The 22,851-nt window shown below is 37.2% G+C and overlaps 1 protein-coding gene across 3 annotated transcripts in view; it reads right to left on the bottom strand.

Moving 5' to 3' along the window:
- The window catches only part of WNK3 (WNK lysine deficient protein kinase 3), a 194,734-nt gene that overhangs the window by 31,272 nt on the left and 140,611 nt on the right, over nucleotides 1–22,851 (bottom strand). For all 3 annotated transcript variants that reach the window (XM_086388564.1, XM_086388563.1, XM_086388565.1), the window contains exons 17-21: nucleotides 21,889–22,817; nucleotides 17,312–17,402; nucleotides 16,646–16,776; nucleotides 15,288–15,907; nucleotides 12,724–12,935 (exon numbers count right to left, since the gene is read on the bottom strand). In XM_086388564.1, the coding sequence (XP_086244690.1) occupies nucleotides 12,724–12,935; nucleotides 15,288–15,907; nucleotides 16,646–16,776; nucleotides 17,312–17,402; nucleotides 21,889–22,817 (1,983 nt within the window). The remainder of the gene's footprint in view (nucleotides 1–12,723; nucleotides 12,936–15,287; nucleotides 15,908–16,645; nucleotides 16,777–17,311; nucleotides 17,403–21,888; nucleotides 22,818–22,851) is intronic.

The following is a 22,851-nucleotide window of genomic DNA, read 5'->3' as shown; positions in this document are numbered from 1 at the left end:
TAATTAGGTCTCTCTCCTAATAAAAGTATACATGTTATTAAAATTTTGTTTGATTTTCTCCTTTGTTTCATGTTAATTTAATTCTTAGACCAGTCAGAACCTAGAAGGAAAGAGAAAAATTTCTTCCCCCCAACAATGGTAAGTAAAGAAGTGTTCAAAAACAAAATTCTTCAAAATAACTGACTAGTACTCCTCAAAATTGTCAGGTCATTAAAAACAAGGAAAGTCTGAGAAACTGTTAAGCCAAAAGGAGCCTAGGATACATGACTGCTAAATATAATGTGGTGTCCTAGATGAGATCCTGGGACAGAAAAAGGATATAAAGTAAAAACTAAGGAAATGAAAGTAAAATATGGGCTTCAGTTGACAATCATATATTAAGACTGATTCATTATTTGTGACAAATGTACCATACTAATGTATAAGATGCTAATAATTGGGGAAACTGGGTGTGAGGTGTATGGAAACTTTCTGTACTATCTTAATAATTTTTCCATAAATCTAAAACTATCCCACCAAAATAAAGCTTAATTTTAAAAAATCTTAGTAGATCCAACAAAGTAGTGCTTATAAGGAAAATTTATAGCATCAAATACTTGTATTTTTTAGCATGAAATTCTTGTATTATAAAAAGAAAGGTCTCACATCAAAAATCTAAGCCTCCATTTTAAGAAACCAGAAATAGAATGAAATAAAAACAAGGCATGTATAGGGAAGGAAATAATAAAGATAAGAGCAGAAATCAATGAAATTTAAAATTGGAAAACAACAGAGAAAATCAATAAAAGCAAAGCTGGATCTTTGAAAAGATTAACAAAATTAATAAACCTCTATCAAGACTAACAAAGAAAAAAAAAAGAAGACACAAATTACAAATATCAGGAATGAAAGGAGTGATATCACTACAGATATCCAAGACATTACAAAGATAATAATGAACAACTCTAAACAAAAATATTCAGCAACATTGATGAAATGGATCAAGTTCTCAAAAACCACAAACTATCAAAACTCACCCAATAGGAAATTTATCACTACTGCATAATCCTATAACTACTATTCAAGAATTTGCATAATCCTATAACTACTATTCCAGAGAAGGCAATGGCACCCCACTCCAGTCCTCTTGCCTGAAAAATCCCATGGACAGAGGAGCCTGGTAGGCTGCAGTCCATGGGGTTGCTAAGCGTCGGGCACGACTGAGCGACTTCACTTTCACTTTTCACTTTCATGCATTGGAGAAGGCAATGGCAACCCACTCCAGCGTTCTTGCCTGGAAAATCCCAGGGACGGGGGAGCCTGGTGGGCTGCCGTCTTTGGGGTCGCACAGACTCGGACACGACTGAAGTGATTTAGCAGCAGCAGCAGCATAACTACTATTCAAGAATTTGAATTTGCAGTTATAAACCTCCAAAAAATAAGTCTTCTGGGCCCACATGGTTTCACCTGAAAATTTTTCGAGACATTTAAAGAAGAAATGATAATTCAACACAAACTTTTTCAGAAAATAGAAGAAGAGGGAGGAGAAAGCCTTCTAAAACTGCAGAGTAAGGACCTAGCTGAACTTACTTTTAAGACAATGAAAATATGGGCAAAACAACAAAAACCAACCATTTCAGAACTCTGAGAATTATCCAAAGACAAAGAACAAAATAAAACTCATTTACCCAGGACAAACTACTGAGGTCTGTGACATTTTAAACTGTGGCAGTTCACATTCCTGCTTTCTCCTCAGCTCAGTGTCGCAGTAGCCAAAACCCAGCACTGCAACAATGGAGAAAGAACTCTTTCGAGCTCTCTTCTAAGCACCTGTGGTGCTCGAGAAGACTCGAGAGTCCATTGGACTGCAAGGGGATCAAACCAGTCAGTCCTAGAGGAAATCAACCCTGAATATTCATTGGAAGGACTGATGCTGAAGCTCCAATACTTTGGCCACCCGATGCAAAGAGCTGACCCACTGGGAAAGACCTTGATGCTGGGAAAGACTGAAGGCAAAAGGAGAAGGGGGCAACAGAGGATGAGATGGTTAGATAGCATCACTGATTCAGTGGACATGAGTTTGAACAAACTCTGGGAGATAGTGGAGTACAGAGGAAGCTGGCATGCTGCAGTCCATGGGGTCACAAAGAGTCGGACAAGATTTAGTGACTGAACAACAATAACAACAAAAGCACCATCCCTAGAGCAAAATCAATATTTTGTCCAACAACCTAGGGAAATCTCTATTGAGAGTGAGGTAGATGTTTGATTTCACTCAGAGTTCAGTTCAGCCCTGCCAGGCATAGGTATGGGGTGGGTGGGGAAGGTAGGGAGCTACCTCCAGGACATTGCTGAAACAATAGGAAAGTGCTTGGCAACAACTCAGATGCTTAAGACTATGATTTCAGTTGGGGCAAATAAGAGCCTGATCTACAACTTTAAAAGAATGTTAGATAGCTCAGTTGCTAAAGAATCTGCCTGCAATGCAGGAGACTCTGGTTTGATTCCTGTGTTGAGAAGATCCCCTAGAGAAGGGAAAGGCTACCCACTCTAGTAATTTTGGGCTTCCCTTGTGGTTTAGCTGGTAAAGAATCTGCCTGCAATGCAAGAGACCTGGGTTCAATCCCTGGGTTGGGAAGATCCCCTGGCTACCCACTCCACAATTCTGGCTTAGAGAATTCCATGGACTGTATAGTCCATGGGGTTCCAAAGAGTTGGACACTACTGAGTGACTTTCACTTTTCAGGGCAACTAGATGACCGTAAGAAACTTTAAAAAACCTCTGTCATATCCCCAGGAATGTAAACATATGCCAGGACAGGAAAGACCTGAAACAGGAAAAGGGACAAGTCACTTTAATTGTGACTGAACTTGAGTTCATGGGCAACCAGGAAGTAAACTGCAAATATGCCTTGCAAACTGAAGCCTGAAGGCATGCCTTCTCACAGAAATTTCCTTGGCAACAAAAACCAGACAGATCAGATTAGATCAGTTGCTCAGTCGTGTCCGACTCATTGCGACCCCATGAATCGCAGCAAGCCAGGCCTCCCTGTCCATCACCAACTCCCAGAGTTCACTCAGATTCATGTCCATCAAGTCAGTGATGCCATCCAGCCATTTCATCCTCTGTCGTCCCCTTCTCTTCTTACTCCCAATCCCTCCCAGCATCAGAGTCTTTTCCAATGAGTCAACTCTTCGCATGAGGTGGCCAAAGTACTGGAGTTTCAGCTTTAGCATCATTCCTTCCAAAGAAGTCCCAGGGCTGATCTCCTTCAGAATGGACTGGTTGGATCTCCTTGCAGTCCAAGGGACTCACAAGAGTCTTCTCCAACACCACAGTTCAAAAGCATCAATTCTTCGGTGCTCAGCCTTCTTCACAGTCCAACTCTCACATCCATACATGACCACTAGAAAAACCATAGCCTTGACTAGACGGACCTTTGTTGGCAAAGTAATGTCTCTGCTTTTGAATATGCTATCTAGGTTGGTCATAACTTTCCTTCCAAGGAGTAAGCATCTTTTAATTTCATGGCTGCAGTCACCATCTGCAGTGATTTTGGAACCCAGAAAAATAAAGTCTGACACTGTTTCCACTGTTTCCCCATCTATTTCCCATGAAGTGATGGGACTGGATGCCATGATCTTCGTTTTCTGAATGATGAGCTTTAAGCCAACTTTTTCACTCTCCACTTTCACCTTCATCAAGAGGCTTTTTACTTCCTCTTCAGTTTCTGCTATAAGGGTGGTGTCATCTGCATATCTGAGGTTATTGATATTTCTCCTGGCAATCTTGATTCCAGCTTGTGTTTCTTCCAGTTCAGCGTTTCTCATTATGTACTCTGCATATAAGTTAAATAAACAGGGTGACAATATACAGCCTTGATGTACTCCTTTTCCTATTTGGGACCAGTCTGTTGTTTCATGTCCAGTTCTAACTGTTGCTTCCTGCCTGCATACAGATTTCTCAAGAGGCAGGTCAGGTGGTCTGGTATCCCATCTCTTTCAGAATTTTCCACAGTTTATTATGATCCATACAGTCAAAGGCTTTGGCATAGTCAATAAAGCAGAAATAGATGTTTTTCTGGAACTCTCTTGCTTTTTCCATGATCCAGCGGATGTTGGCAATTTGATCTCTGGTTCCTCTGCCTTTTCTAAAACCAGCTTGAACATCAGGAAGTTCACGGTTCACATATTGCTGAAGCCTGGCTTGGAGAATTTTGAGCATTACTTTACTAGCGTGTGAGATAAGTGCAATTGTGTGGTAGTTTGGGCATTCTTTGGCATTGCCTTTCTTTGGGATTGGAATGAAAACTGACCTTTTCCAGTCCTGTGGCCACTGCTGAGTTTTCCAAATTTGCTGGCATATTGAGTGCAGCACTTTCAAAGCATCATCTTTCAGGATGTGGAATAGCTCAACTGGAATTCTATCACCTCCACTAGCTTTGTTCGTAGTGATGCTTTCTAAGGCCCACTTGACTTCACATTCCAGGATGTATGGCTCTAGGTCAGTGATCACACCATCATGATTATCTTGGTCATGAAGATCTTTTTTGTACAGTTCTTCTGTGTATTCTTGCCATCTCTTCTTAATATCTTCTGCTTCTGTTAGGTCCATACCATTTCCGTCCTTTCTCGAGCCCATCTTTGCATGAAATGTTCCTTTGGTATCTCTGATTTTCTTGAAGAGATCTCTAGTCTTTGCCATTCTGTTGTTTTCCTCTATTTCTTCGCATTGATTGCTGAAGAAGGCTTTCTTATCTCTTCTTGCTATTCTTTGAAACTCTGCATTCAGATGTTTATATCTTTCCTTTTCTCCTTTGCTTTTCACTTCTCTTCTTTTCACAGCTATTTGTAAGGCCTCCCCAGACAGCCATTTTGCTTTTTTGCATTTCTTTTCCATGAGGATGGTCTTGATCCCTGTCTCCTGTACAATGTCACGAAATCATTCCATAGCTCATCAGGCACTCTATCTATCAGACCTAGGCCCTTAAATCTATTTCTCACTTCCACTGTATAATCATAAGGGATTTGATTTAGGTCATACCTGAATGGTCTAGTGGTTTTCCCTACTTTCTTCAATTTAAGTATGAATTTGGCAATAAGGAGTTCATGGTCTCAGCCACAGTCAGCTCCTGGTCTTGTTTTTGCTGACTGTATAGAGCTTCTCCATCTTTGGCTGCAAAGAATATAATCAATCTGATTTCGGTGTTGACCATCTGGTGATGTCCATGTACAGAGTCTTCTCTTGTGTTGTTGGAAGACGGTGTTTGTTATGACCAGTGCATTTTCTTGGCAAAACTCTATTTGTCTTTGCCCTGCTTCATTCCGTATTCCAAGGCCAAATTTGCCTGTTACTCCAGGTGTTTCTTGACTTCCTACTTTTGCATTCCAGTCCCCTATAATGAAAAGGACATCTTTTTTGGGTGTTAGTTGTAAAAGGTCTTGTAGGTCTTCATAGAACTGTTCAACTTCAGCTTCTTCAGCGTTACTGGTTGGGGCATAGACTTGGATTACTGTGATATTGAATGGTAAGGCGTTTAATAAAGTCTTTGCCTGCAATGCAGGAGACCTGAGTTTAATCCCTGGTTGGGGAAGATCCCCTGGAGAAGCGAATGGCTACCCACTCCAGTATTCTTGCCTGCAGTATTTCATGGGTAGAGGAGGCTGGTGGGCTACAGTCCATGGGGTCAAATAGTCAGGCATGACTGAGTGACTAACACTTTCACTTCCTTTCTGACCAATTACTTGCTCACCACTAAATGTACTGGCCCAGATGTGAACCCCAGTATACCAGGCTTTAAAAATTTTTTAGAAATTTTCTAGCTAGCAAATAACTCAAGGAATACAGAGTTAGGGAAGGAAAATCACTAAAAAAATACACAGCAACAAGAAAATAAAACCAGAATAACAAACAAACAGAAAACAGCAACAACAACAAACTATGGTGAGGAAGGGGGTGGAAGAATCTGGTATAGGAGCTATTACAATCTACAACATCCAGTTTTCATCACAAAATTAACAGAAATGCAAAGAAATAGGGATGTATATCACATACACTGAGAAGGAAAAAAAAGAGTGAAAAAAAAGTCCTGAAAGAGGCCAACATTTTGGATGTAGTAGACAAAGCCTTTAAAATCAGCTATTATAGATGTATTCAAATTTAAGGAAACTCTGCCTAAAAAATTAAAGTATGATAACAGTGTCTCACACCAAATAGAGAATATAAACAAAGAGACAGAAATTAGTTTTTTTTAAAAAAAGAGAAATTCTGGAGTTGAAAAGTATAAAAACTGAAATACATTCACTGCTGCTGCTGCTAAGTCGCTGCAGTTGTGTCCAACTCTGTGCCGACCCCATAGACGGCAGCACCAGGCTCCCCTGTCCCTGGGATTTTCCTGGCAAGAATACTGGAGTGGACTGTCGTTTCCTTCTCCAATGCATGAAAGTGAAAAGTGAAAGTGAAGTCGGTCAGTTGTGTCCAAATCTCAGCGACCCCATGGACTGCAGCCCACCAGGCTCCTCTGTCCATGGGATTGTCCAGGCAAGAGTACTGGAGTGGGGTGCCAGTAGCTTCTCCCATACATTCACTATAGGGGCTCAATAACAGATTTGAGTGAGCAAAAGAAAGAATCAGCCAACAAGAAGATCACATAATAGAGAAATCCACTCTGAGAAACAGAAAGAAAGAATGAAACAAAATGAAGAAAACCTTGAAGACCTGTGGAATACCATCAAGCATTACAAAATATGCATAATGGAAGTTCCAAAAGGTGAACAGAAAGGGGCAGAAAAAATATCAATGAGATTCATATCTATGCATATCATAATTCAACTGATAAAGTCAGTGTTACCTAGTATGAATCTCATTGAGTTTATTCTAGAAAAAACTTTTAAAAGAAGAGTAAACTATAGCCTGTAGAAAGATGGAAATAATAAAGATTAGAATGGAGATAAAGAAAACAAAAACAATAAAGAAAGTCAGTGAAACTAAAAGTTGTTTTTTTAAAAAATATCAACAAAATTGACAATCCTTTTACTAGACTGACCAAGGGAAAACAAAAGAGAGAAAAGATTCAAAGTACTAAAATAAAAATAAATAAAAGAGGGGACATCACTATAAATCTTACAGAAATAAAAAGATTTTAAGAGAATTCTATGAAATTTCATATGACAACAAATTTCGTAATTTGAATGAAAGGGCCAGATTTCTATAAAATCACATACATTGACTCATGGAAAGAGAAAAATCTTAATAGACCTATAACGAGGAAGGAGACTGAATTGATATTTCTAACATATAAAACCAAGGTCCAGATGGCTTTATTGTTTAATTCTACCATACAATTAAGGAAAAATTAACACTAATTCTTTATAAATCCTTCTAAAAAAACAGGATACAAAAAAATGGCAAAAGTCTAAAATAGGCACTAAACCAAAGAGGATATATGGATAGCAAATAAGCATAAGGGAAAAAAATATCTAATATCACAAATCATCAGGGAAATGAAAATTAAAACCACCATGTAATACTACCACACACCTATTACATTTGTTAAACTTAATAATACCAGTAATATGATATGCTGAGAGCATCCAGAGAAACCAGAAGTTTCATACATTACTGATGGGAATGGAAAATGATGCAGCTGCTTAGGAAAACAGTTTTGAAGTTTCTTAAAAATTTAAAATGTACATATATATGACTGAGCAATTTTATTTCTGAGTATTTTATCCAAGTGAACTGGAAAGCTGCACATGAATATTTACAGCAGCTTTATTTGTAAAACCCAACACTGAAACAATCCTAATGTCTTTCAACAGGTAAATAGATAAACAAGCTGTGGTACATCATGCCATGTGATGCCATGGAATATTACTCAGAAACAAAAAAGGAAAAAGCTATTAAAACACAAAATAACTTAAAAAATAGCAAAGACAATGTTCTGAGTCAAAAAAGGCAATCTCAAAAGGCATGTTTTCTTACCAGGAGATCCCATGGTTGATTAGAAAGATGCGGTGTAGTGCAAGTGCCTGACAATTTGTTTGATTGTAATATAAATAAGTGCCTGGCATTAAGCTTTTTTTTTTTCCCATGGGTGTACATGTGTTCCCCATCCTGAACCCCCGCTCCCACCTCCCTCCCCATCCCATCCCTCTGGGTCATCCCAGTGCACCAGCCCCGAGCGTCCTGTATCATGCATTGAACCTGGACTGGCGATCCGTTTCACATATGATAATATACATGTTTCAATGCCATTCTCCCAAATCATCCCACCCTCACCCTCTCCCGCAGAGTCCAAAAGGCTGTTCTATACATCTGTGTCTCTTTTGCCATCTCGCATACAGGGTTATCGTGACCATCTTTCTAAATTCCATATATATGCGTTAGTATACTGTATTGGTGTTTTTCTTTCTGACTTACTTCCCTCTGTATAATAGGCTCCAATTTCATCCACCTCATTAGAACTGATTCAAATGTATTCTTTTTAATGGCTGAGTAATACTCCATTGTGTATATGTACCACAGCTTTCTTATCCATTTGTCTGCTGATGGGCATCTAGGTTGCTTCCATATCCTGGCTATTATAAACAGTGCTGCGATGAACACTGGGGTACACAGGTCTCTTTCAGTTCTGGTTTCCTTGGTGTGTATACCTAGCAGTGGAATTGCTGGGTCGTATGGTAGTTCTATTTCCAGCCTTTTAAGGAATCTCCACACTGTTCTCCATAGTGGCTGTACTAGTTTGCATTCACACCAACAGTGTAAGACAGTTCCTTTTTCTCCGCACCCTCTCCAGCATTTATTGTTTGTAGAGGTTTTGAGAGCAGCCATTCTGACCAGCGTGAGGTGGTACCTCATTGTGGTTTTGATTTGCATTTCTCTGATAATGAGTGATGTTGAACATCTTTTCATGTGTTTGTTAGCCATCTGTAGGTCTTCTTTGGAGAAATGTCTGTTTAGTTCTTTGGCCCATTTTTTGATTGAGTCATTAATTTTTCTGGAATTGAGCTGCATGAGCTGCTTCTATAGTTTTGAGATTAATTCTTTGTCAGTTGCTTCGTTTTCTATTATTTTCTCCCATTCCGAAGGCTGTCTTTTCACTTTGCTTATGGTTTCCTTCATTGTGCAAAAGCTTTTAAGTTCAATCAGGTCCCATTTGTTTATTTTTGCTTTTGTTTCCATTACTCTGGGAGGTGGGTCATAGAGGATCCTGCTGTGTTTTATGTCGGAGAGTGTTTTTTTCCCTATGTTTTCCTCTAGGAGTTTTATAGTTTCTGGTCTTACGTTTAGATCTTTAATCCATTTTGAGTTTATTTCTGTGTATGGTGTTGGAAAGTGTTCTAGTTTCATTCTTTTACAAGTGGTTGACCAGTTCCCAGCGCCACTTGTTAAAGAGATTGTCTTTCCTCCATTGTATGTTCTTGCCTACTTTGTCGAAGATAAGGTGTCCATAGGTGTGTGGATTCATCTCTGAGCTTTCTATTTTGTTCCATTGATCTATATTTCTGTCTTTGTGCCAGTACCATACGGTCTTGATGACTGTGGCTTTGTAGTAGAGCCTGAAGTCAGGCAGGTTGATTCCTACTGTTCCATTCTTCTTTCTCAACATTGCTTTGGCTATTTGAAGTTTTTGTATCTCCATACAAATTGTGAAATAATTTGTTCTAGTTCTCTGAAAAATACTGTTGGTAGCTTGATAGGGATTGCATTGAATCTATAGATTGCTTTGGGTAGTATATACATTTTCACTATATTGATTCTTCTGATCAATGAACACAGTATATTTCTCCATCTATTTGTGTCCTCTTTGATTTCTTTCACCAGTGTTTTATAGTTTTCTATATATAGGTCTTTTGTTTCTTTAGGCAGATGTATTCCTAAGTATTTTATTCTTTTCATTGCAATGGTGAATGGAATTGTTTCCTTAATTTCTCTTTGTTTTCTCATTGTTAGTGTATAGGAATGCAAGGGATTTCTGTGTGTTGACTTTATATCCTGCAACTTTACTATATTCATTGATTAATTCTAGTAATTTTCTGGTGGAGCCTTTAGGGTTTTCTATGTAGAGGATCATGTCATCTGCAAACAGTGAGAGTTTTACTTCTTCTTTTCCGATCTGGATTCCTTTTATTTCTTTTTCTGCTCTGATTGCTGTGGCCAAAACTTCCAATGCTATGTTGAATAGTAGTGGTGAGAGTGGGCACCCTTGTCTTGTTTCTGACTTTAGGGGAAATGCTTTCAGTTTTTCACCATTGAGGATAATGTTTGCTGTGGGTCTGTCATATATAGCTTTTATTATGTTGAGGTATGTTCCTTCTATTCCTGCTTTCTGGAAGATTTTTATCATAAATGGATGTTGAATTCTGTCAAAGACTTTCTCTGCATCTATTGAGATAATCATATGTTTTTTATTTTTCAATTAGTTAATGTGGTGTTTTACATTGATTTGCGGATATTGAAGAATCCTTGCATCCCTGGGATAAAGCCCTCTTGGTCATGATGTATGACCTTTTTAATATGTTTTTGGATTCTGTTTGCTAGAATTTTGTTAAGGATTTTTGCATCTATGTTCACCAGTGATATTGGCCTGTAGTTTTCTTTTTTTGTGTGGCATCTTTGTCAAGTTTTGGTATTAGGGTGATGGTGGCCTCATATAATGAATTTGGAAGTCTACCTTCCTCTGCAATTTGCTGGAAAAGTTTGAGTAGGATAGGTGTTAGCTCGTCTCTAAATTTTTGGTAGAATTCAGCTGTGAAGCCATCTGGTCCTGGGCTTTTGTTTGCTGGACGATTTCTGATTACAGTTTCAATTTCTCTGTTTGTGATGGGTCTGTTAAGATTTTCTATGTCTTCCTGGTTCAGTTTTGGAAAGTTGTACTTTTCTAAGAATTTGTCCATTTCTTCCAAGTTGTCCATTTTATTTGCATATAGTTGCTGATAATAGTTTCTTATGATCCTTTGTATTTCTGTGTTATCTGTTGTGATCTCTCCATTTTCATTTCTAATTTTATTGGTTTGATTTTTCTCCCTTTGTTTCTTGATGTGTCTGGGTAATGTTTTGTCAATTTTATTTATCTTCAAAAAGCCAGTTTTTGGCTTTGTTGATTTTTGCTATGGTCTCTTTTGTTTCTTTTGCATTTATTTCTGCCCTAATTTTTAAGATTTCTTTCCTTCTACTAACCCTGGGGTTCTTCATTTCTTCCTTTTCTAGTTTCTTTAGGTGTAGAGTTAGGTTGGCATTAAGCTTTTGATTGCTGAGGTATGTATTTCAAAGTGGCTCAGTGGTAAAGAATCTGCCTGCCAGTGCAGAAGACATAAAAGATTCCTGGATTGGGAAGATTCCCTGGAGAAGGAAATGGCAACCCACTGCAGTATTCTTGCCTGGGAAATATCATGGACAGAGGAGCCTGGCAGGCTATAGCCCACAGGGTCTCAAAAGAGTGGGACATGACCTAACAACTAAACAATACATTTCAAAGAAATCTGTCTCAAATAAACACACTGCCAGCTATACAACTAGATAAAGAGCCAGGCCACCCCACCCATGAAGCTGCCCTTTTAGAAAGTCCTGGCTGACCTAGGTAACTGATCATTTGAGTGATCCTGCTTTTCCCTCCCCATGCTTTAATTCCCACTCTCTTTTTAAATTAACCTATAAGGAGTAAACTTGCAAAACCCTAGGTACCCCACCCTTAACCCAAATAAATGAAGAACCCCAGGTCTGCTAGTATTTGCTCTTGCTCTCTAGTGTGTGCTCCTGTTTCACATATCCCAACCAAACCTCTCATTATGTGACCCCACAGAATGTGTACTCCCCATAACCTGTGAATAATTAACCTTGTTTTTTCAAAGTTCCCCCGCCTTTTCTAGCTTCTAAGGGCTGCCTACATTCCTTGGTTTGTGACCCTTTTCTGCCACCTTCAAAGCCAGTAATGCTGCATTCTCTCTGACACTGCTTCCTTTTTCACATCTTTTCTCTGACCCTTTCTCCTACCTCTTGTACTTCAGAGGAAACTTGTGATTACTCTGGGCCCACTCAGATAATCCAGGATATCTATTTTAAAATGTTGATTACCATCTTTAATTCCATCTACAACCTCAATTACCCTTTGCCATACAACTGAACATAATCATAGGCTGCAAGAATTTGTACATGGACATCTTTGGGGGGGAATCATTATTCTGTCTACCACAAATTCTGTTGAGATCTCCTACATACCCTTATAGTTCACCCTCAACCCTCACCTTGACTATGCAGATGGAACCAAGGAAGTCTGATGTGATTAACTTGTTTATTAGTTAAGTAGAGATTGATCCTCTCTTTTTACAAATTCAAAGACATATATTTTTTCTAATATTCTCATAATAAATAAAGATCTCTTACATCAGATAGAACATGACTTTACTTTCAAGATTATCTTTGTTAGCAACAAACTCCAAATGCTAGACCAGCGGTTCCCATTGACTACCAACATTTCAAAAACTGTTTTGGTGATTGAAATTGGGCTTCCAGGTATTTGTTTTCCAAATGAAAACAACCTTTGTTTGCTCTCCAAAATCTATCACCTATTCTTATCATTATTTAATGAAAGAACATTCAGCACCAAAAAGAAAAGAATGTCAGAAAAATGTGTACTTCTTTAAATAATCTTAGGTTAATAAAAAATAAGTTTATTAGTGTTCTTTTTCTAATTTTGCTGATCTTTGACCAGGCTTTTAAAATCACTTATAAGACTGATTTACCTGTAGCAACTGTGCCACTGTCCACACGTGTCAAGGACTGGGGACGGCTTCGAAGTTTGCTTTTTAAAGATCTTGGTCTACGTGGTGATGCAGGTGATACAGGAGCTTCTGATGATTGGACTTTGCTATCTTTAATTGCTCGAAGGCGTTCATAGAGCTCCTGTAGCTCCTTATTCTGCTGGGTTTGAAGATTTACCACCTCCTGAATATGTCTGAAGGAAAATCATGCAGAAAGCACTTTAATGGCACAGGAGCCATATACATGAGCCAAGGAACTCTACCAGTACAAGTAAAGTTTAACAAGGAATTTAGATTAAGAATGTGGAAATACAGAATATTTTCACAAAATTAATATGATCAGTGCCTTCCTAAAGTGCAACATTAAACTAATCAGACATAAAGAAAAAGCTCAATAAATTGACAAGAACAAATTTATAAAACCTCAATATAGTAAAAGATAATTTAAAAAATTAAAGTTCCATAGTACTGATAATATTAACATGATTATTCTTTGCAAGTGTAAACAGGAAATAATTTTTCAACATAGTAAAAGGTTACTATTCAGAACATATAAATATCTGCCAAAAATCAATGACTTTATAGAAAAGGGGGGAAAGAATAAGAAAAAGTAACTCTAAAGGAAAGGAAATACAAGTAGCCAATAAATATGAGATGATGCACAACCTTAGTATTAATTAGAACACAAATTTTAAAAAATAATTTTTATTCATCTGATAGGAATAAAATTAAAAGAATCAATAACACCCAGTCTAATGTTGTGAAGGAGTGGGAAAACAGGCACTTGTACAAACCTCTAATCCAGGAATTTAGGTATCCTTCTAATATAAGTACACAAACATAAAAGGATGTTCACTTCAACATTTTTTATATAAACAAAATATGGGATAAAACTGAAATTCTCATTAAGGAGGGATTAAATAAACTTTGGGGCTTTCCAGGTGGTGCAGTGGTGAAGAATCCACCTGCCAATGCAGGATACGAGAGGTCAATCCCTGGGTAGGGAAGATGCCCTTGAGAAGGAGATAGCAACCCACTCCAGTATTCTTGCCTGGAAAAATTCATAGAGGAGCCTGGCAGGCTACAGTTCATGGGGTTACAAAGAGTTAGATGCAACTGTGCACACACACACACACAAATAAATGGCTATATGCTATCCCAATGCATGGAATAAAGATTATTTGTGCAAACATGAAGAGGAGACAATGTTAAGCCAAAAAATGCAGAATAACATGTATATTATGATCCTACTTTTATAAACTTAAAAACTATATTTGTAAATGCATAAAAAAATGATGGACAAGTTATATACCAGTGGTTGCCTATGAGAAATGAGGTTAGAGCATGAGAAATAGACTGTTTTGTGTGCATTTTTACTGTTGTGATATTATGATTTATAATAAAAATAAGATGTTATTTGATCTTGGTCCCTATTCCTGGCACACTGCTCCTAAAACCCTTGTAATTTTCTAAATGATAAGAGTGATCCAAGAATTTTTTGTTACAATGTTTGGTCTTTTGTCCTCAAATAGCTCCAGTTCCTGAAACATTTCCAGAGTGATAAAGGAGTGTCTCGTTATTCAAAATAAGCCCCTTTAAATCACAAAGTGACTTCTGGATAGCCCCTAAGGATGGGTACCTCTAAGGAGGGAAAAGAGGCTGGAGGTTGAATTAATTACCAATGGCCAATGATTTACTTAATCATGCCTACATAATGAAGTTTCCATAAAAACCTGTGAATTACAGGGATTCTGAGAGCTTCTAGGTTGAAGGAGGCATGTAGGTGCGACAGTGGCACTCCTGAGAGGCCATGAGGTTCCTTGCCCCTTCTATACCTTGCCATCTGGCTGTTCTTGAGTTGTATCCTTTTATAATAAACCAATAATCTAGTAAGAAAACTGTTTTCCTGAGTTCTATAAGCCATTCTAGCAAGTTAATCAAACCTGAGGAGAGGTTTGTGGAAACCTGTGGTAACAGGTTGGTCAGAAGCATAGGTAACACTACTTGGACTTGTGATGGGCATCTGAAGGGGGCAGTCTTGTGGGACTGAGCCCTTAGCCTCTGGGATCTGACGCTATCTTTGTAGTTTTCAATAACAAATTTTTTTGAATCATTAAAATGTCACCAGGGCTTCTCTGGTAGCTCAGCTGGTAAAGAATCCACCTGCAATGCAAGAGACCCCGGTTCAATTCCTGGGTCGGGAAGATCCCCTGGAGAAGGGATAAACTATCCACTCCAGGCTTCCCTGGTGGCTCAGATGGTAAAGAATCCACCTGCAATGCAGGAGACCTGGGTTCGATCCCTAGGTTGGGAAGATCCCCTGGAGGAGGGCATTGCGACCCACTCCAGTATCCTTGCTTGGACAATTCCCATAGACAGAGGAGCCTGGCAGGCTACAGTCCATGGGGTCTCAAAGAGTAGGACACGACTGAATGACTAATCACACAGCACAAAATGTCACCAATCTCAATTAGCTACCAGTCAAATACTTAGTTCTATAAAACCCAAAGCAATCAGATTTGTGACAAAAGAGAAACAGTTCTTACTTTTCTCGTAATCTTTGAAGCTCCACCTTTAAGTCCTCATCCTCTATTTCTGACTCATCATCACTGCTCATTGGGGAAGATGGTGAATAAAAGTGCGAGCTCTGTGTTTGAACACAGGCTTTTTCTTCACAGAGTGGTAAGCACTTTTCTCTCTCTGTACCAGTCTTCGCCATTGATTTCCCTCTGTCAGGAAGAGCGGCTGAAAATTCACAATTAGAGCTAGGCTGTTTCCTAGCAGTATGTATCTCTCTCTCTTTAAGCAGTTCAGATCCAGACTGCATGCTACTTCCTGTGGCTGAATTTTCTTCCAATTCCTTTTCTGTACTCATTGAAGATATATCAGTTTCACAAGCTATACTAAAAGATGAAAAGTTGTCAGTTTGTTTGGAAATTCTTGGATCTTCTTTGAAGGTTTCATGAAGAGCTTGTAACTTCTGAGGAGAAAGTGAAGTTTGTGGATTGTGTGTGACAGGTTCCATTTCTACCAATTGAGACTTTGCTGTTTCAGTAAAGGCTAAAGCTTCTTCACTAGACTGACTTGTCATTTCATTGAATGCTGGTATGTGTTCTATTCCAAAAGATGTCACTTCCACTGACTCCTGCTGGGGAACTGTAATCACCTGAAATACAAAAAGGCAGAGGTGGCTGGCTTTGCCTAACCAAAGAGTAAACCCACAAAGAAATTCAATATATTATATGGTACAGACAATTGGATGGTCTTCTGCAATGTATACACATTGATAATACCAAAACTTTAAAACCCCATTTAGGACTTCCCCAGTGGTCTAGTGGTTAAGACTCTGCACTTTCACTGCAGGGGCCACAGGTTTGACCCCTAGTCAGGGAAGTTCTGCATGTCACATGGAGCAGCCAAAGGAAAAAAAAAGTTTAAAAAAAATCCCATTTATTCTTGCCATATTCAAAGGTTTTCAGTTGGGCCCTTTGTAAATTCAGTTGGCTACATATTGCTCAAATACAATTCTGCAATTAAAACATTCCATAGGTGCACATACAACTAACACCATTTTGTAAACCATCTATACTTCAATAAAAAATTAAAAATATTTTAATTGCCAAGATTCTAAAGGACATGAAATCAGATTTATAAAAAAGATGACTCCCACCCACCAAAAAACAATGACACAGATCTATGCTCTGTTCCAGTTACTAAAATCCTCATTTCTTTAGACTCACCTTTAGTGGATGGCTACAGAAGGTGAGAAGATACATATAAGGGGGAAAAATTAAATATGATAATAATCTACATTTAAAATAATTACCATCTACAGACCTAGATCTTCAATGCTGTCACCTTTCATAATGTCCCTGTAGAAAATGATTCTACCAAAGACACAAACCTGAAACCGACCCCGCTGAAATGATCCACTCATTGCTTTACATTTACTCAAAGACCTAGTATCAGTTGTGGACTCTCCTGTCAGATGACTGGGGTCAGGAACAACTGCTGATCTCGTATCTTCTATTTCCACTGCAAGTTTTGCCAAATTGTAAGCAGAAAGGAGAAAATTGTTTGTTAATATTACATTTGTTTACATTACCAGAAATGAAGTAGAAAAAGCTTAACTCCTGCTAGACAATTAAAAAAGTGTTAATGTAATAAGCAACACTGTAGAAGCCCCTACCTCTAAATCAGACATTTCAAGATTTATCCTGAGACTTAGTGTCTATATGAAATGAATACTTTAAAACTGAATTAGTTACAAAAGGAAAAATAAAATGGAAATGACATTAATGGGACGTGTTACATACATGGGCTATACGGAAAAGGTGGCAAGATTTGTGTATGAATAACAACAGAAAGAAACAGAAGTAAATGAAAAATGATGTTACCTAGTCTACGTCCCTGACTGTAAGCACACTACCTTGACGGACTTTTGATCTCTTGAAAAAGCTGGTTGACTGCCGTAGCCTGTATGCCCAGCTTTTTAATTTGCGAGTCCAGGATTTCTTGCTAATAGGATTTTTGAGACTAGGACAAGTAAAGCTTAGGCCAAAATATCCACCTCCTGTCTGTAGATGAATGGTTCCACCGCTTGACACAGCAGCAGGATAGGCCTCTGGATCTCCCGGAAGTGAAGCATCTGGGGACATCTCCTAATGGAGACAAAAAGAGGAAAACCAAAACGGTAATAATTTACGTGAGGTAGAGCAGTTATTTATACCATTGGAGTTTCTTGTATGGACCAGTCAGTAATCAAAAACAGAATGCTATGTATATTTCTATTAATAGTACTATGTCAGACTAAACCTGAAGTATTGAACATATAGGAATTAAGCCTTCTTTTTCTTTAAAAATATTATTTAGACTTCACATAAATAAAATCACAGAATATTAAATTTCCACCCTAGAATATTTTTTATCATAGCAACTTTGAAAACTGAAAATTAAAATCTGAAGTAAACAGATTTAAAACAATAAAAAACCTTCATTACACCAATTTACTAAAAAAAAAAAAGGTTAAATCTTATCATCTTAAAATGGAAATTTTCATCTATGCTTATATTACTTAGGACAGTTAAAGATGCCTGACACACATGATAAACATAGAAAATCAAGATATCTAGGCATTAAGATTTACAGAAATATATTACCAAATCAAATTTATTATATTATGTAATCACACAGAAATTTAATTTAAAATGGATCTCAAAATTATTTCAAATTCAAACTCTAAAAATTGTTAACATCAGGCCACAGCTGACTATAAAATCACACTTCCCTCTTGTATTCCCATTTTCCCCCCGAAAAATAAGAATTAACTGCTGTTTCTGAGTACTTTAAAAATAAATTCCTTATAATAACTCATACAAAAAATTAATATACATAGCCACAAATACTTTGGGAAACCTGAGAATGGCCCCTACAAATTTAGAAAATTAAAAAAGTATTGAAAAGCTCAAAGAATAGGATTTAGCATTTGTCTGAAGGAAGATCGCCTGAAGTGAAGTGAAGTCGCTCAGTCATGCCCGACTCTTTAGACCCCATGGACTGTAGCCTGCCAGGCTCCTCCATCCATGGGATTTTCCAGGCAAGAATACTGGGGTGGGTTGCCATTTCCTTCTCCAAGACAGCCTAAAAGCAGCACTAAGTAAACTGCAGTTTGGGATAAGCATTTTTAATTATTAGAGTCAACAGTCATTAAAAGTAAAATTCTGAACAACTAGTTTTTATTTTCCAAAGTCCTATTTTGGACTACCAATACTACTTTCATAAAGAGAAAAAAAAAAAAAAAACTCTCAATAACATTGGTCCCACTGAAATTACAGAAAAGATTTTTATTAAGTAATAACTGGATCAAGATGATAAATTAAATACAAGTTCTAGCTTCTCTTATCAACCCAAAGCTATAAGTGCAACAGGAAAAACAGATGTAGACACAGGCATATAAGATTAAAGGAGGAAAAAGTAGCCTCCTTTAATCTGCATGACATATGCAAGAACTGTTTCAAAATGCAGTAAACTCAGGTGGGAGATATGGGCAGCAGGAGAGAGCACCCTGAACAACCAAAAGGATGAGTAGTTGGATAGAATGCTTACAAAGCTACACACAATTTGTCTCCTATCTGTCACTTCAACATCATCTTGTAACACCCTACTACTTACTGGCCTTCTTTTGGTTCCTAAAACAGGTCTCTTACCTGTGAATATCACCATCGCAAACCAATCCTTCTGTGACCACTCTATCTAAAGTAATTCCTTAGTCATCCTATCGTAGCCCTTTTTATTTGTTTAGGATTTATTTTCCCCCACTAGAGTATGAGTTCCACAAAAAACAGAGATCTTGACTTATTCACTGCTCAGTAGATATCCACTGAATGGAAGAGTGAACTGGTTAGGGTACCAAACAAGGAACAGCCAGGCAGTTCTGCACCTTCCTACCCCACCTCCACAACAAAGAAAAGACATCAGAGGCATCTGCTCCCAAATAAGAGTGGCAAGAGGAAAATGTTTGTGGCCAAGAAAAATATCAGCAATATAGGGAGGAGATAAGATCTAGGAGGTTAAGGGGAAGCCCTGCTACTTTTGAAGACTAGCTATTAGACCTCCCTCTAGGCAGCATCAGAGACAAGTTGCAATAACCAGTGCCAGGAAGCATGTCCCACGCTTTCCTCATAATTACTAGAGTAAGACTATAGTAATTGTATATAGCATTTACAAACAGACAAAGAGGGAATCTCATAGGGGAAAAAGAAAAACTGAGTACGCAATAAAGAATCACCAACACTTTTGGGAAATCAGTACTTTAAGAAAACACTAAACTCAACAAATAGAATAGCCAAGGAAATAACATTAATAACATAGAATAAGGCTTTAATATCTTCAAAGACATGTGTGAATATACACATCCATAAGAAAAAGAAATTATTAGAAATTAAAAATATAATCCTTCACATAAAAAATAGCTGAATAGGAGATTATAAACAGCTTATAAATACAGAAATTCTCCCAGTACAAAAAGCAAAAGGACGAGATGGAAAACATGAAATGAAAAGTTAAATAGGTAAGAAAAAGAAAAAAAGTAAATGAAGAAATAAAATTGTCTATTCACAGATGATACAATCTTATATATTATATAGAATATCCACCAAAAGCTATTACAGCTAATAAACAAAGCAAAGTAGAAGCATATAACATCAACAATCAAAAATCAATTGTATTTCTATATGCTACCAATGAAAAATCAGAAAAGGAAATTTAAAAAAGCAATTTCATTTATAATAACAGTAAAGAGAATAAAATAACACTGCTGGAACAACTGGATGATCATATGCAGAAAAATGAAGCTAGATCTTTATCTCACACCATATACAAAAATTAACTCAAAATGATGTTACTACCTATACTTAACTAAGGGTAAAACAAAATAAAGACATTTTTGGACATTTAAAAAAATCAAACTGCTAATCCATGCAACATATTTAAAAATATTATTTATAGAAGCATTTGAGGGGGAAAACAAAACGGAATTCTAGGACACCAGAAATAGTGGCAGGTAATAAGTTTGATCTAGATGTAGCAAGTGGACATTTGAAACAAATAAAATAATCCATTTGACTTTGACACTTGGAAGATTTTCTTTTGAGCAACAAAGCTTAAATAATAGAGAATTACATTTCATTTTTTATGGTTCTAATCACATTACATGATCATCAGATAACACATATAATATGTTATTTACTGATTTTCAATTCTTCCAATCAACCTACAGACAAGGCATAACCAACTATTAAAAAATGTATATGTTATAAACTTTGTTAATGCTAAAGTGTAATTTAAGTAATAAAAATGGGAGGTGTACAGGGAAGAAAAATAGAGGAAAGAGAAAATATAATTTCTCCACCATTCCGAGAAATGAGTCAGATTTTATTATATGAAACTGCTAAATCCAAAAATCAGTAAGTATATTATTTACAAGTTATTAATAGCAATGACCACAGAACTAAAACCAGGAACTTAAATGTTTGGGGAGTGGGAGTGTCAACACAACAATTTAATTTCCTATCCTTCTGAATTTTTGTGTTTATGCATCAACTGCATAATTTTAAATTACTAGTTTACAAAAAAACAAGTAAGTTATTTTTATTCAATGGGATGTTATGCTGTTAGGTGAGGTAAAACTATGTATTCTGATATGGATAGATGTCTGTAAGTGGGGGAAAAATGCAGAACAGCACATGTATATAAGGAAGTATATGTATATAAATATATAGTATATATCTGTATCTCTGTAAATAGATATAATACATATAAAAAAGTGCTATATAAATATTTGTATGTTAGTTAAAACCATGTCTAGGAAGATTTATTAACAGCTGTGTCTATAGGTTTGGAAGTGAGGTGAATTTTACTTTATATATATGCATATATTACTTATATAATAACAATAATAGAGATACAGTGATAAATATGTCTATGATATACTATAAAATAAAAAATTAAATTGTAGACCAATATGTTTATAGCACAATCCTATTTTATTGAATAAAAAGTTATAGGTTTTTAACTAGATCTGTATAAGCTTAAGTCAAGAAGGATAAGTACCATATAGTAGATAAGCACCAGATAGTGGTTATCCCTATGAGCTGAAGGAACAGAAAAAAGAAGTTAAATTCTTACATTACATAAATTAAGAAAAAAAAACAAGTCAGGAGATTATGGGGGATTTTAATTTTCTTTTAAAAAATGTTCTCAAATAAATAAAAAACTCACAAACAAGATTAAATTAAAACCATACAATTTTTAAAAGGAAACTGATAATAGGTATTTTTAAGTGGAAATCTAAAAGCAAGTTCTTCCTACCCCCTAAAACAATCTATCAGTCCTGTTCTGTCATTAATATAAACATAAACATTGCTCACAAGTTCCTAGCTAATTCAACAGAGGGGTCTCTCACCAAAGATAGTTCTACTGCCTCTATTGAGAAGTTTTAGGCCCCTTCATCCTAAGCCATGGCCTTTTAAACACCTGTGACCTCAGAATCTTATGACATAGATAATTTCATTTCAAAGGACAGAACTTTAGAAAAGAAGGCATTTCTTTTAAAAGCATAAGGAATTGGTTAGAAAGAATGATACTTACATGTAAACATAATTCGCTGGGTATAGAAGTTATCACATTCAGGTCCCTTTTGAACACTGATATGTTAGCAGGCTGATTCACAGCCACATTGGACAGAATCTTAGAGCCTGTCTGCTGAAAATTAGGGGACTGTGCAGGACTATCTTGAATTCCACAGTGACTGGTGCCTATGACTTCTGGCACTGGACATGAGAGTACATCTTCAGCAGAGGAAGAAAATGGAGAGTCTATGCTTTGGGTATCCTTCTGACTCTCAGGGTAGATGCTAGGTATGTTATGCTCCTGATACAGCAAATTTCTTAATTTTTCATCCAGAGTTTTAATTCGGTTGTCTGCAAATTCCATTTTTGGAGGTCTTTCCCCATCTGATTCCAGGACAGTAGAGGATAGAAGGCTGGCTGGTTCAATGCCAGGATTCTGAGTGGGAACGACCATCTTAGGAGAACTTGCTTCCATGTTCACTGCAGCTTCTCCTTCTTGGGAAATAAATTCGGCATCCGTAGTTCGCTGCTGCACTAGTAAGGATTGAGGCTTTTGATCAGATATAAATGCCGGGGTTGTAAGACAGTTAGCTGCAATCTGAGTTGACTCATCAGAAGCTGCCTGACTGGCAGCTTGGTGACCTGGATACACAGGTAGAAATATGCCTGCTTCATTGGTGAGTCCCTCACATTCAAGTGGAACTGCACGAACTGAAGTAGCAGTATGATTGGAACTACTAGCAACTGGTACCATTATTTGCCTGTCATCTTCCACTTGATAAAGTATAGCTGGCTGCTTAGTTTCTACACTGGCATATTCAGAAATCTTACCATCAACTACATCCTTGTGTTGTGATGTGGAGGTGAAAAGTACACGCTGGCACGGATTACTTTCTAGAGTAAGCAGTGTGTCCTGTGATATTTCCTTATTACTTATGTTTCTTGGACCTAGAATAATAACAAAGAATGGCTAAGCATGTAT

The sequence above is a fragment of the Bos grunniens genome, chromosome X, assembly GCF_055505025.1.
Source record: "Bos grunniens cultivar Pamir isolate PY7600 chromosome X, Bosgru_T2T1.0, whole genome shotgun sequence".
NCBI classification, from domain to species: domain Eukaryota; kingdom Metazoa; phylum Chordata; class Mammalia; order Artiodactyla; family Bovidae; genus Bos; species Bos grunniens.
The sequence above is the reverse complement of the archived record's forward strand: the minus strand, read 5'-3'. Positions and strand labels throughout refer to the sequence as shown.